The sequence below is a fragment of the Panthera tigris genome, chromosome A2 (genome assembly GCF_018350195.1).
Source record: "Panthera tigris isolate Pti1 chromosome A2, P.tigris_Pti1_mat1.1, whole genome shotgun sequence".
In the NCBI taxonomy this organism is placed as follows: Eukaryota; Metazoa; Chordata; class Mammalia; order Carnivora; family Felidae; genus Panthera; species Panthera tigris.
In genome coordinates this window covers 105,931,872-105,944,026 of record NC_056661.1, presented here as the reverse complement: position 1 = coordinate 105,944,026, position 12,155 = coordinate 105,931,872, and the positions used below count along the sequence as shown (strand labels likewise).

The 12,155-nt window shown below is 35.5% G+C and overlaps 1 protein-coding gene across 6 annotated transcripts in view; it reads left to right on the top strand.

Annotated features, from left to right (window-relative positions):
• The window catches only part of ETV1 (ETS variant transcription factor 1), a 92,943-nt gene that overhangs the window by 8,517 nt on the left and 72,271 nt on the right, over nucleotides 1-12,155 (top strand). For all 6 annotated transcript variants that reach the window (XM_007089095.3, XM_015540652.2, XM_007089094.3 and 3 more), the window contains one exon: nucleotides 3,937-3,990. In XM_007089095.3, the coding sequence (XP_007089157.1) occupies nucleotides 3,937-3,990 (54 nt within the window). The remainder of the gene's footprint in view (nucleotides 1-3,936; nucleotides 3,991-12,155) is intronic.

The following is a 12,155-nucleotide window of genomic DNA, read 5'->3' as shown; positions in this document are numbered from 1 at the left end:
CCGAGCTGTATTTGAGATAGAGCGATAAAATCGGTGTGTTTATTGCAAGTTCAAGTTGACTTGCTTTAGCTCTCTGGAAGGGTGTGACATGAAAAGATTGCGGTTGGGCCACATGGCTCATGCTGGACTGTGTTTTTGTGAATGGAGGCAGAACTCCAGTTCTGCCTGCTTGTCTGGAGGAATTGCTGAGGAGATCAGCTGTCTCATTCACAGGCAGAAAGAATGACTCATACATCTTCCGCCTTGTTTGGCTCCAGGTCATTGTTACAGTGGATAGAACTGGTTTTAATTAAATATTAACCCCTTTTATACTTGCCATTTGTTCCATTTTTAATTTTCCCACTTTTTTTTTTTTTTTTTTCATAGCTTTACAAGAAAACTTCACGGACACCTAGTTTGTAAGAAACAGGTTGCCTGCAGCCAACCTTGGAAAATATTTAAACTCTCACCTTTTCTTAAGTAATTATTATTTCATCTGAAAGCTCAACATAAGCATAAAAATAAAGGAACTCTATTTACAAACTGCCACCATGCCCGGAAGTGTTAGTTAAGAAAGTATGTTGAAACTAGAAATGAGGGTTTGTGATGCTGTGACATCTGAATCATGATTAATATTTTTGAGTTTGTTTTTCATAGTCTGTATTGCTAGGCAGTAAAGAGAGAGAGAGAGAGAGAGAGAGAGAGAGAAACAACAACTTTGGATAATAATCTAGGTAAAGCAAATAGCTGAGAGTGCAGATACTACCCTTTTAAAGCTGAAGTCCTGAGACTTGATGGCAACTTGTCTATTAATGTGCAATGAACTGATAGAGCCACTCCAGCTATTACCAATAAAATCCACATGCTTAATCTTCTTGAAAGCCTTTTATTGGTCTTTTGGTATATACTTTTCCCCCTTGTCCTTTCTTACTCTTCCCCTTCCTCTTTAATTACATAGTGTGGGGAAACATTTTCATTCCCCAAAGGTGATTATTCCAAGCATAGTTTATAATAGATAGCAGTGAAAATAGTATTTTTTAAAGGTTGGCCTCTATTGTTAATTTTCCACTTTGGAGTTGGTATGGCTTGCCACAAATTTTCAGGCAGCTGTAGTTTGCTACTTCACAGAATTCCCGTGAATTGAGGAAAAAAGGAAACGCATGATACGAGTGTGGCAATACTTTGTCATATTTTCCTTGCCCAGATCCAACGTGTGTTTTTCGTTAACTGCTTTCCTTTTACTCTAACTTGAAATTAGAAGTATACTTAAGCCTTTGTCTATTTAAGTAGCATGCTGCTTCATTTGGTCTATTCAGTTCCTTAAGATTAGCTTCTGTGAAAATGTGAGTCATATGTTTTTTGTTAAAATTCTGTAATATGTTCAGGCATAAGTGTGAAGTATTTATTCAGTATGTTAAAGAGTTAGAACAGAAATAGCAGCTCTTACAGCAATTCGTATTCTTATTCTTTTTACAAATTGTTACGCACCTATTTTCTATGTATCTGGAAGTATAACTTCCAGCTTGTTCTAAAATTTTGCTTTTTTTTCTCCCCAACATATTCCAGCACGTACCACGTATCCATCAGTGATTTTTATGTCTCTCTTGCAGTGATACGTATCACAGAGTTGCAATTTTGTCTTATGATAGTAAGGAAAAAATAATGTCTGGCCTTTAGGACACTCATACCAGCATATTCAGTTACAAATATATTTTTGTTACTCACCAGCTATTTTTAACTATTCCTGTAAAGGGATATTACATTTTTATTAGATTCTTGTAAATGTTGGCTTTTAAAAAGCATAGTAATTGCTGTGGCTGATAATTTTGCATCTCAATAGTTATGTCTGTTTAGCTGTTAATTTCGAAGGCAAACCAAAACATGTGGATTTGATGGAAAAATGTGTAGGATTTGGTTCTGTCTACGTGCTGTTATTTATTAAGTAGATATTGAAAACGTTTTTTTCTTTTTGGTGTGAAAACTCTACTTGTACAACTCTGTGAGTAAAATGAAGCTTACTGTAATGTGAAAAAATGTTTATAGTTAGAGAATACTAATGTACAAATTGTAGCAGTTTTTTAAATCCCTTTCCAATATAATTCCCGAGAGCTGAAGATGTGTAACGTGCATTGTAACGACGGGAGGAGTTGTGTGTGTGTGAATTGAAAGAAGTGGGTGAGAGGTGAAAGTTTGGAAAAAATAAGTCACATTTAGAATTCCATGTAGTTGTCACAGAAAACCTGTATTAACACTTCTACACCGAGGAATAAAATACAGTTCAAATAGGTTAAATAATGTATGTAGTTTACACTGATAGGAAGTCATAAAACTATGATTTGAAGTTCGCATGACCTTCGTTATCCATGGTAGCAGACATTAGTGGAATATGAAGGGGGCAAAAGAAATCTCTTCTTTTATTATAGGTTGATCAGCTAATAGCTTGGAAAAAAGTTCTTAACATTTTTGGTGACAGAGGATGGAATTTGTCTTTAATAAGCTGATATACTGGTTCACAGAGAACGTTAGGAAAGAATTTAATGTCACATTGTATATATTTTAATACTTGGCAAGATTTTCATTGGTTCTCCTTTTGAAAACATGATATAAATTTTATTCAGCCGGATATTTCCCGTTTAAAAAATGTGATTAAATAAGCCAACACAAAAGAATGCTTAATCCTATTTATGTTGTATTTCTTTTTTATGCAAAAATTTTAATACAGAATTCCTTTTTATAGGGAATTTTTCTTAAATCATTCAACTACCAATCCAAAACTTTTTCAGCAAAGAGTGATTCTGTTCATAAACTTTCCCCATTCAGAGTAGGCTGTTTTTAAAAAAATTTATTGACATTTATTTTAATATGACTTGACTGGATAAAATGTTTCAGTATTAGATAATACTAGTAAAGTAATACTAGTAATCACATCATAGCTAAAGTTAAATAGAACAACTCCTATTTTTACCAAATTAAAAGTAACTAACTCCTGTTTTATGCAGTTTGTGTGTATGTGAGTATGTATATCTGTGTGTGTACCCAAAAACTTGTTTTAGCAATATCTTGTTAATTTGGAATAGGTTATTTTGATGTCTGAATCAACCGTGATGAAAATATTTTAGAAGTGAAAAACTGTCCTTGTGTTTTGATGGCTGCTGAATGCATTAAGTCCTTGCTATTCAATATTTTTTTCCTTTACTAAAAATAGGGAAGGTATTTGACGTGAGGGTTGGTGAACTAGTGATATTCTTTTCATTAGTGTTGTATGGTTGCCAGGAAAATACTTGGTATGAAAAGATTGACTTTATTTTTATTATTTATACTGTATTATGACACAATCACTAAAATACAATATTGTCTTATATACGACCAAAATCAAAGACAATGCTTTCATTAAAAAAAAAAAAAAAAAAAAAAAAAGTCTGTAGCCTATTTTGGCCAAATTTAGGTCAAACATTTTTAATTATGGCAGTCTAATTTGCAATAGGCCGAACATACCAGAAGCAGGCATTTCTGAAAAAGCAGAGGGATGTGTGTAGCTGCACGTCGTTTGAAAGAAATTGTGTAGTTAATTTAGATGGGCTGCTGAAGCACTGGCTGAGTGAATTGAAATACTTCTTACTTCATTCTTGCAAAGAAGCACTGCAGCTAATAGAAATCCTGTAGCTTCTTCTATTTTGTATGTCTCTTTTATTTCCATCTGGCAGGTGATAGTCAGAGGGACCACAACTGCCCCAATTACATTTCTGACATAAAATGTTTTCTAGTTGACATCAATGGTTGCTTCTATTTTCCCTCCCAAGTATGGCCGTCAATACCGGTTGAAATAGGAGCTCATTGGCAAATAATCACAGGTTTGATCGGAGCTGAAAAAGATCTTACTTGAAAGATCTTACTTGACATTCCTTATGCCTTGGCAGTTTCTCTCTTAATTTTTTTTTAATTTCTTTTTTTCTTCAGCTCAGGTACCTGACAATGATGAGCAGTTTGTGCCAGACTATCAGACTGAAAGTTGTAAGTATAGTATGACTCATCCCTTGAATTTTTCTGTCTTTCTTGTTTCCTTCTTTCATTCTTTCTCTCTGGTTGGTTTCTACTTCCAGTGTCTGTTCTTGCATTATGTTGGTACCTTTCTAGCTTACAGTCATGAGATGATTATATTTGTCAAGTTGTGACATCAGCAGGGTCCCTATATGATCTGAGTAGAGCTCCAAAGAGTAGCCAAGGAAAACCGTTTTGATTAAAAGATGGTCCTATTCTCTGTATTTGGTTAATATCCTCGGAGAAGAAATAGGGTGCGATCCATGAACGTGCAAGTGTTTACTTACAATTTTTTTTGTTATGTTCACGAGAAAAAGACTAAATGCTGATGGGAGAAAGTCAGTAGTTAACATCCATGTGAGATTATTTATTGAATAACTTATACAAATGCATTGGCTCGTATTATTTTACATTCATGAACTTGCACTTGTTTTGATTTAGTTTTTACCTTCGTTTTCTGCTTCCTAGTTACAGTAAGACGCATGGACGGAGCCCTTGGCTTCTCTTAAGATCCCTTCCAGTATTTCTTTCCCTGAGCCTTGCTCTAGGGCCTGTCAGAGAATGCGTGAGTTGTGATTCACAGGATGCTCGCCTCCCAGGAATCCCCGAGTGAGCATTATGCTTGTACAAACATGGCTGCCTCGGGGGTTCCTTCTCTATTTATGCTTTGCCATTCTACCAACTAACTACAGCTGTTGACCTGAGGTGTAAATAGTAAAGAAAGGGGTATAAATGCCATCTTGATTATGAAACTGACCTGATACGTTTTCACTCATTAGTACCACTTAAAGCTCTAACTTGTTTCATTTTTTCCAGACCACTGACAGTTTCACAGGGGGCAGTATCAATAGCTACCAGAAATGCTTTCCACCTTACAATTTAGCAAACCCATATTCTCACACCTAATATCACACATCTCCTACAGGTACCTCTGTGACTTTGAGAAACAGATGTCTGTAAGCCATGTTTTCCCCTTTTATGTTTGGTGTTTTCAATTTCCCAGGTGTCAGGAGTTGTGAGAGGTTATATCCATATCCTCTCCTGTGTTTTAGTTGAGCTCTATTACAGTTTTCTTTGCTTAATTGTGGTAAAATATACATAAGAGAAAATTTACCATTTTAGCCATTTTATAAGTGGGCAGTTCAGTGTCACTCACGTTGTTATGCAAACATCGACACTGGCCACCTCCAGAACTTTCTCATCTTCTCATACTGAAACTCTGTGCTTACTAAAAACTAACTCCCCACTGCCCCCAGCCCTTGGTAACTGGTCTTCTATCAGCTTAAGTTTTGATCTGAGAAGATAATTTTGTGTGCTGTTTAATGTCTGCATATAGTTATTAGAATACGATTTCAAGAAGCCTATTCAACAATGATATAGAACTAATTAGAGATTCTTAGAAATTCCCAGAAAGATGACATCTAAGGATGCTGGCTAGGCAAGGCCTGCCTTTCTTCTTTACAGTGTGGGAAGGGAATGGTCACACTTCTAGCATTGCTCTTTCTGGACATTTGAGTGTTTTCTAAAAGTTAAACCTGTCATCTGAGTGGGAGAAGTATTCTCCTTGAGTCATTTTACATCTGAAGAAATTGGTAATGCTTCCAATACTATACCAAATGCAAGGGTAAAATCACTACCAAAAAATACAAATGCGTTCCTTTTCTTTTTTTGATGTCTTTTCAGTTTTTCAAATTCTTGACTCTTTTGTGTCCTTGAACTCTTTCTTCTCTTGGTCCACAGTGGGGTGATTTTTTTCCTTTCCCTTTTTACTGCTTTGATAACTCCTCTTCACTCCACTCATCTTCCTGCCCTTCTGTTTCCCTAGGGTTCTGTCTGCAAGCCTTTGCTCTTATTTAACATGTGTCATCCCTGCAAAGTCCCGTAGAACTATCTGTGATGATGGAAGTAATCTGTATCTGAAGCATTTGGCATTATAGCCACTAAACACATTGCTCACTGAGCACATGAAGTATGGTTAATGAGACTGAAGATGGGAATTTTTTTGTTTAATTTTTATGACCTTAGATATGAATAGACATGTGGCTCTTGGCTGCGGTAGTGGTCAGCCCAGTTTTGTGTAGTGATGTCTCCCACATCATTATCTCTAGCGTGTGTGTCCCCTCTGCCCCTGTCTACTGGGCATCTTCACTGCTCCACCAACTCATCCTTGATGCTTGTGCCAAGTCAGAAAAATGCAACACATCCGGACTCAACCCTCCGCTCTTAGCTTGGCATTGACGTAAAACACTGTTACCCGTGGTGTTCCACAGACAGTTCCTGCTCAGCCAGGCCAGTGTGGAAATTATTGTTATAATTTTTCCTGATCAGCCTCCGTCGTCTGCTTCCCTTGCCTTTCCCAGTTGATGACATCACCATCCAAGCGGGAAATCTTTATCTTCAGTCCCTCCCAGTTCTTTACTGTACACTTTCAGTTGCTTGCCTTACCAAGTTGTTGATTCTGCCTTTCAAAAATCTCTTCATTTTGTGGTCTCTGCTTATCTCTGTTTCATGCTCTGGGTTCACATCCACATTCTGTCTTGACTGGTCTAGTGCATAAGCCTTTTGATTGGTGTTCTTGCCTTCAGTTTTCCCTCCTCCCAATGCATTCTCTGCAGTGGCATTAATACATAGCTGTCTGACCTTGTTAATTTTCTCCTTAAACTCCCTTCGGAGCAAAGTCTTCCAGAACATTATTCTACAATCTGGACCTCGACTTGCTGTGTCAGTTTTAATTTTTGACAGCCTAGCACCTGGTTCCTCCATATCTGCTGAGCTTGAGCCCTTCTAATTTTTCAGGTCTTGGAACAGATGAAGCTGTTTTAGGTCTCTCTGCCTTTGTACATGTGGCTCATTTGGCTTTTTTAAACTTGTGCTTTTGCTCTGTAGTGGTGGCAGACCTCCTACTCCAGACTCCCCTTAGGCTTCACCGTGTTGAAGTCTTTCCTGACTTTGTCTTGCCATCCATACCCTGCAGAGACTCCACAGCACCTTGTAACATTTTAGATACATGTCTTTCTTCAGTAAGACTAAACTGTTGCAGGATTAGGAGCATATCTGTTTAGCAAATACAGCAGCACAGAAGATAAAGTGGTTACCCTAAACGTGATCTGCTTCTTAGGACTTTTTTCCTCCTAAGTCTTTTCAAAGTCTTAATTCCCTTCTTAAGGTAGAAATACATGATCATGCCTTAAAACAATAGATGTAATCTCATTTTGGAAAAAACATGCTAAAACCATGATTGTTTAGCCAAACATTTTCACAATGGTAAAGTTTTATTTGTCCTCAGTAGTGAATATTTACAGTTTAACAAGTGAGGTTCTGGGACTTGTGAATAAAACACCTAATTATGAAGGAGACCTCTAAACAAAGGTGAAAATAAATCTGAAATAGTCTAATGAAAAGGAAATGGAGATGTGCTTTATTTCACATTTTCATTGACATAAAAAACTATTGTTCACAAGATGGTGAACAGCTAATTTTGATGTTCATTCATTGAGAACAGAACAAAGGAAAATTATTTAAAAAGAGAAATAGGGTATATGAATTAAATTCTAAGGATTTCTGGAGGCAGGAGATTATCAAATATTGGAACTGAAAGGTTAGATTGTCTGCTAAATGCCCTATACAAATGTTTGATTCTTCTCTGGGAATGCCTAGTGGAGTAGAGGCATCCTATCTCTAGGAATAGAAAGAAACCCCACCCCCTCTGTGTGGCCCATCTACAAATTCTATGGGGCCCTTTTTTCAAATGTAAATAACCAGATTTCCTTACCTACCTCAACCACATAAAATGCTTCTCTTTTTATTGCTTTAGCCCTTTGATAAATGTAGGTTAGGAGAATGAACAGCTAAAGTCTGCTCAACACTGGATTACAGAGCATACATTTGTCTGTAATGTGTAAATCTATGTAGAAAAGTAGAGAACAGAGCATTCAAACATGGTGAAAAATGAGATTAAACCATAATACTTGGGTTTTCCCTAAAAATATTCCCATTCTTTATTTTTACTTCTAAAACATGTCAATTGGAAATCCAGAATAGAAAGATCTATAGCTTGCTGCTGATCGTTTCGAAGGGTGCTGACTTTTGGAACACCTATGTAGACATCAAAAGCAAATGAAAAAAACAAAAACAAAAACAAAACAACTCCCTACAAGTCCATCCTGGGAAGTGAATGGAGGCTAAAAGAAAAGCTTACTTGGCTATCACAAATTGTTTATGACTTAGAAACAAATCTTTTCAGAACTCAGACACTCTGCTGAATAAAGCAGAATTACTTTAAGATATGCTTTAGTCCAGAGGAAGTAGAATTCTGTCTTTTCAGAAAAGAGAACTTAAAGAATATTTAGAACATAGATTAGCCTTATCCTTCCAAATTAGATGCACATCTATATATAAACTGAATTTTTGTAGATTATGTGCTTTAAATTTATACATTAATAATCTTATATTTTAAACTACATACTTTACATTTTAGTTGTACCACTCATCTTTTGAAATCTATTGCATATCATTTTTTTCACTGCAATAATATAAGTTTTCTGACTAGTTTGCTTCCATTTGGTTATATTAGTTCCTTTCATTGTTTTCTCTAAGTGATTCACATGATAGATGGTGTTCTCATTTACATTTTACCTCTTCCCAGAACATTCCCAGGGGTATAACCAGGGTTATGCAAAAATTCCCAGCGGGATAGATCTTTGTAACTGTACTCCTTTCTCTTACACTCAAGAAAGAATAGTGGAATGGAATTCAGTTAGAATAGTGTCATTAAAGGAATAATAATAACCTTGACTCTGCTATGTTTGTGCATCACAAAGCAAATATTAAAAGCTTGCAAGTTTGTATACTTCAATTGAAATTTGTAATATGGCACTGGTGGCCCAACTGAAAAGAATCAGGACAAACCAGTGTGTGGGGTCTCAGCTGTTTAAAGCCTCTATTACGTGGGTGATACCTTGTTCAAATAAATAAAAGTCATAGCTATACTTCATTTTCTTACGAATTAAAAAATTAAAAAAAACACATAGTACTTTGGTCCTTTTTGCAGTTACATGGGGCCGGGGGAGGGAGGACCTTAACAGATTACTATTGCAAATCTTCTTTTTAAGAAACTGAAGCCAGAGAAGTGTATGCAGACCCTGACTGAATAATTTCTTTTAAATTAACACATCCTTATCCTGGATAGGGAAGTTCCATGCATGTGTCATTTTTGTTTATTTTTTCTGCTTTTCTACTAAGCTATCTTTTTGCACTGTGTTCCTTTCTACACATAGAGTGAGTACTTTATACAAGTTTGCTTTTTTTTTTTTTTAAGTTTGCTTTTTATTACTAATTTTGAAACCTTTCTTGCCTGTTTCACTTTTTGGATATGACTGGCCAGGAAGACACTGTCTTTCATTCCTACAGTTTCTTTACCAGAAGGTGAGCATATATTCGGAGAGGAATTCCATTTCTGGGATTTGGGAACATGAATTTGTTACTGTGTTTTGTTTTCTTTAAAAAAAATTGAGGCATTTTTAAACATGCCACTATAGTCAGACTCAAACCATCCATTTCAAGGATGAGTAGCCTCCTGCCTTCCTCATCTTAGGTAGTATTGCTTGAGCTCTAAGCTGTGGCTAGCCCTTGAAGATTCTGTTTCCTTTGTGTATTGTTTTTGTTGTTTCAGGTGTATTGGGCTTTTTTCTTTTTCTTTTTGTCTTTTTGAATATTTTATCAAAGCAGTATGTTCATAGAGTAGGGAAAAAAACCACAAATAAGATCGTTCCCCATTTTCCTTAGGCAACCTTTTTCTTTTCTCTTTTTTCTTTCTTTCTTTCTTCCTTCCTTTCTTTCTTTCTTTCTTTCTTTCTTTCTTTCTTTCTTTCTTTCTTTCTTTCTAATGCCTTTTCATTTATGCCACATGTTAAATAATATCCTTACACTGCAACTTCTTAATTTATCAGGTTTAGATTTTATCTTGCACCCCATTTGAGAAGATAAGCATTTGAAATGTGTTTTACTTAATATATTGAAAGTACTCAGATATGTAATTCTACAGAAGTCCAGTAATCTTATTCACACTTGGAAATGAACAAGCATAGTTTGGAAAGCTTGTTCAAATGCAGCTTCATGTTCCCTATCTTATGAGAGCTTGACTTTCAGGTGTGGAATTGGGTCCCCTAATTTCTAACGAGCTGTTAGAGGATTCTGATGTAGGCTTTCCACACAACACAGGGTCAGACATTTCGCTTAGTTGTCATTTACTTACTTGTGCAACAATGGCAGCGGTATCAGTCTTTTGCAATTAAGTTTAGGATGGGCTCTACTATTCATAAACATATACAATTCATGATGTGATACATGTAGTTTCTGGAAATTTTTATGTAAGTAATACACTGTCATTTTCTTATTTAAATACATCAGGAAATTAAAAATGAAGTCTGTAGAAAAATGATATTGTTAAAATAGCTCCTTAGTTTTTTTGTCTTTGCTAGAATTATTTGTATTTTCCAGTTCCGAAGATGACTTTCTACTTCTTTTCTCTTACATTTACCTTGAGACAGTCATTGCTCACTGTAGATCCTGGTCATAGTAGAATCAGTCCTAGTTTGTAAGGGATCTTCCCCTCTAGTTTATAAGGGATCAACCCCTTATAAGGGTTGGTTCCCATCAGAGAACCAACAGGTGGTGGCCCCACCCGGTTCCAGGTGCATCCACTAGGGATTCTCCTCATCAGACCATCTACTCTTCCATTGGTTGTGCACATCTGCATTATGCTTATCACAGTTTAGCGTCTGGTGACGACCTTGTCAGCAAAACAAGCAGTTTGGTGCTAGATTATTTCACCAAGAACGTATTTTTCAAATGAAAACCCAAAGCCAGTAGAAAAAAAGCTACATCTTATAAGAAATTTTGCCTTAGATAACCTAGAATCTATCAAGTTCAATAGAAGAAACAAACTCTAAATCATACACCTTGGACATGTCAGGTAACCTTTGTTTACCCCATTTTACTTATCTGTAAAATGACAAGGAAATAAATAATCTCTCCAGCCTGGAACACATTATGATTACGGCACTTTTTCCACATTCAAGGAAAAAAGAAGTGTTAGTATCTAATATGGTGAATGCTTGCTGAATATAAAAAGGTAGACTTTAGAAAAACCACAATTAATGGAGAAATATGTGTAAATAGAGATTACTGTGACTATATACTTATAGCTAGAAATCTGCATCAGTTTTAATCAAGTCTGTTCTGATAGATTCTTTTCAAAATTTTTGGTTTTATCATCTCATTCTTCCTAAGGTAGATGGTTCAGAGTGAAAACCAAAAGACAAAGTAACACTCAACTCCCCACAAAACTGGAGTTTGTTGCTTTGTTATGGCTGAAAACTGAAATTATACATTTCACTTCCAAGTTTTTAGCTTTTTCTTTCCTATTTTATATGTCCTCTTAAATTTGGCCTTTAGTTTAAACATTATCCTAGAAATTGACTTCAGTAATATGATCAAAGAAAGTATGCCAATAAATCCTTTCCATTTACTCTGCCTATAATTAGTAACAAATTATTTTAGGGCAAGTGATCTGTGCCATCTTTGGTTAAATTTTACTTAATATTAAATTAATATATCATTATGCAGTTACTGGGCTTATTAAGCTAAAAGCTTAAACAGTATTTGTTGGAAAGCTTACATAAAATATTATATTCTTTGTTCCAGTATTTTTAATATACATACATATACTTATGTATAGTAATGAATAAAAAGGAGCAAAAAACAACATTTATTAGTATTTGCAAATAAGGTCAAAGCAGTCATGAAAGTAAGTACATTTTTGGGTCGCCATTTCATAAAAAATGTAAATTTTATGGAGTCAGATATAAAGAAGAGATGATTTGAACTAAAGTAGTACATGTGGACCTTTATGTCATAACTGTGTGTTTAGTGTTTTTTATGGGTTTTTATTTTTACCATTTTTTTCTACTCTCCCTCTTTTATAACATAAACATCTACTTAAGATGCACAGTATGTATTTGATTCTGTTATTGAATTTTCTCTTAATGATGGTTTGTACTGTGTAGCAGTAAGTAAAAATGGTTGATTTGATGTGGTTGACTTCCTTCTTTTTTGGTGCCAAAACCTGGGAACAAACC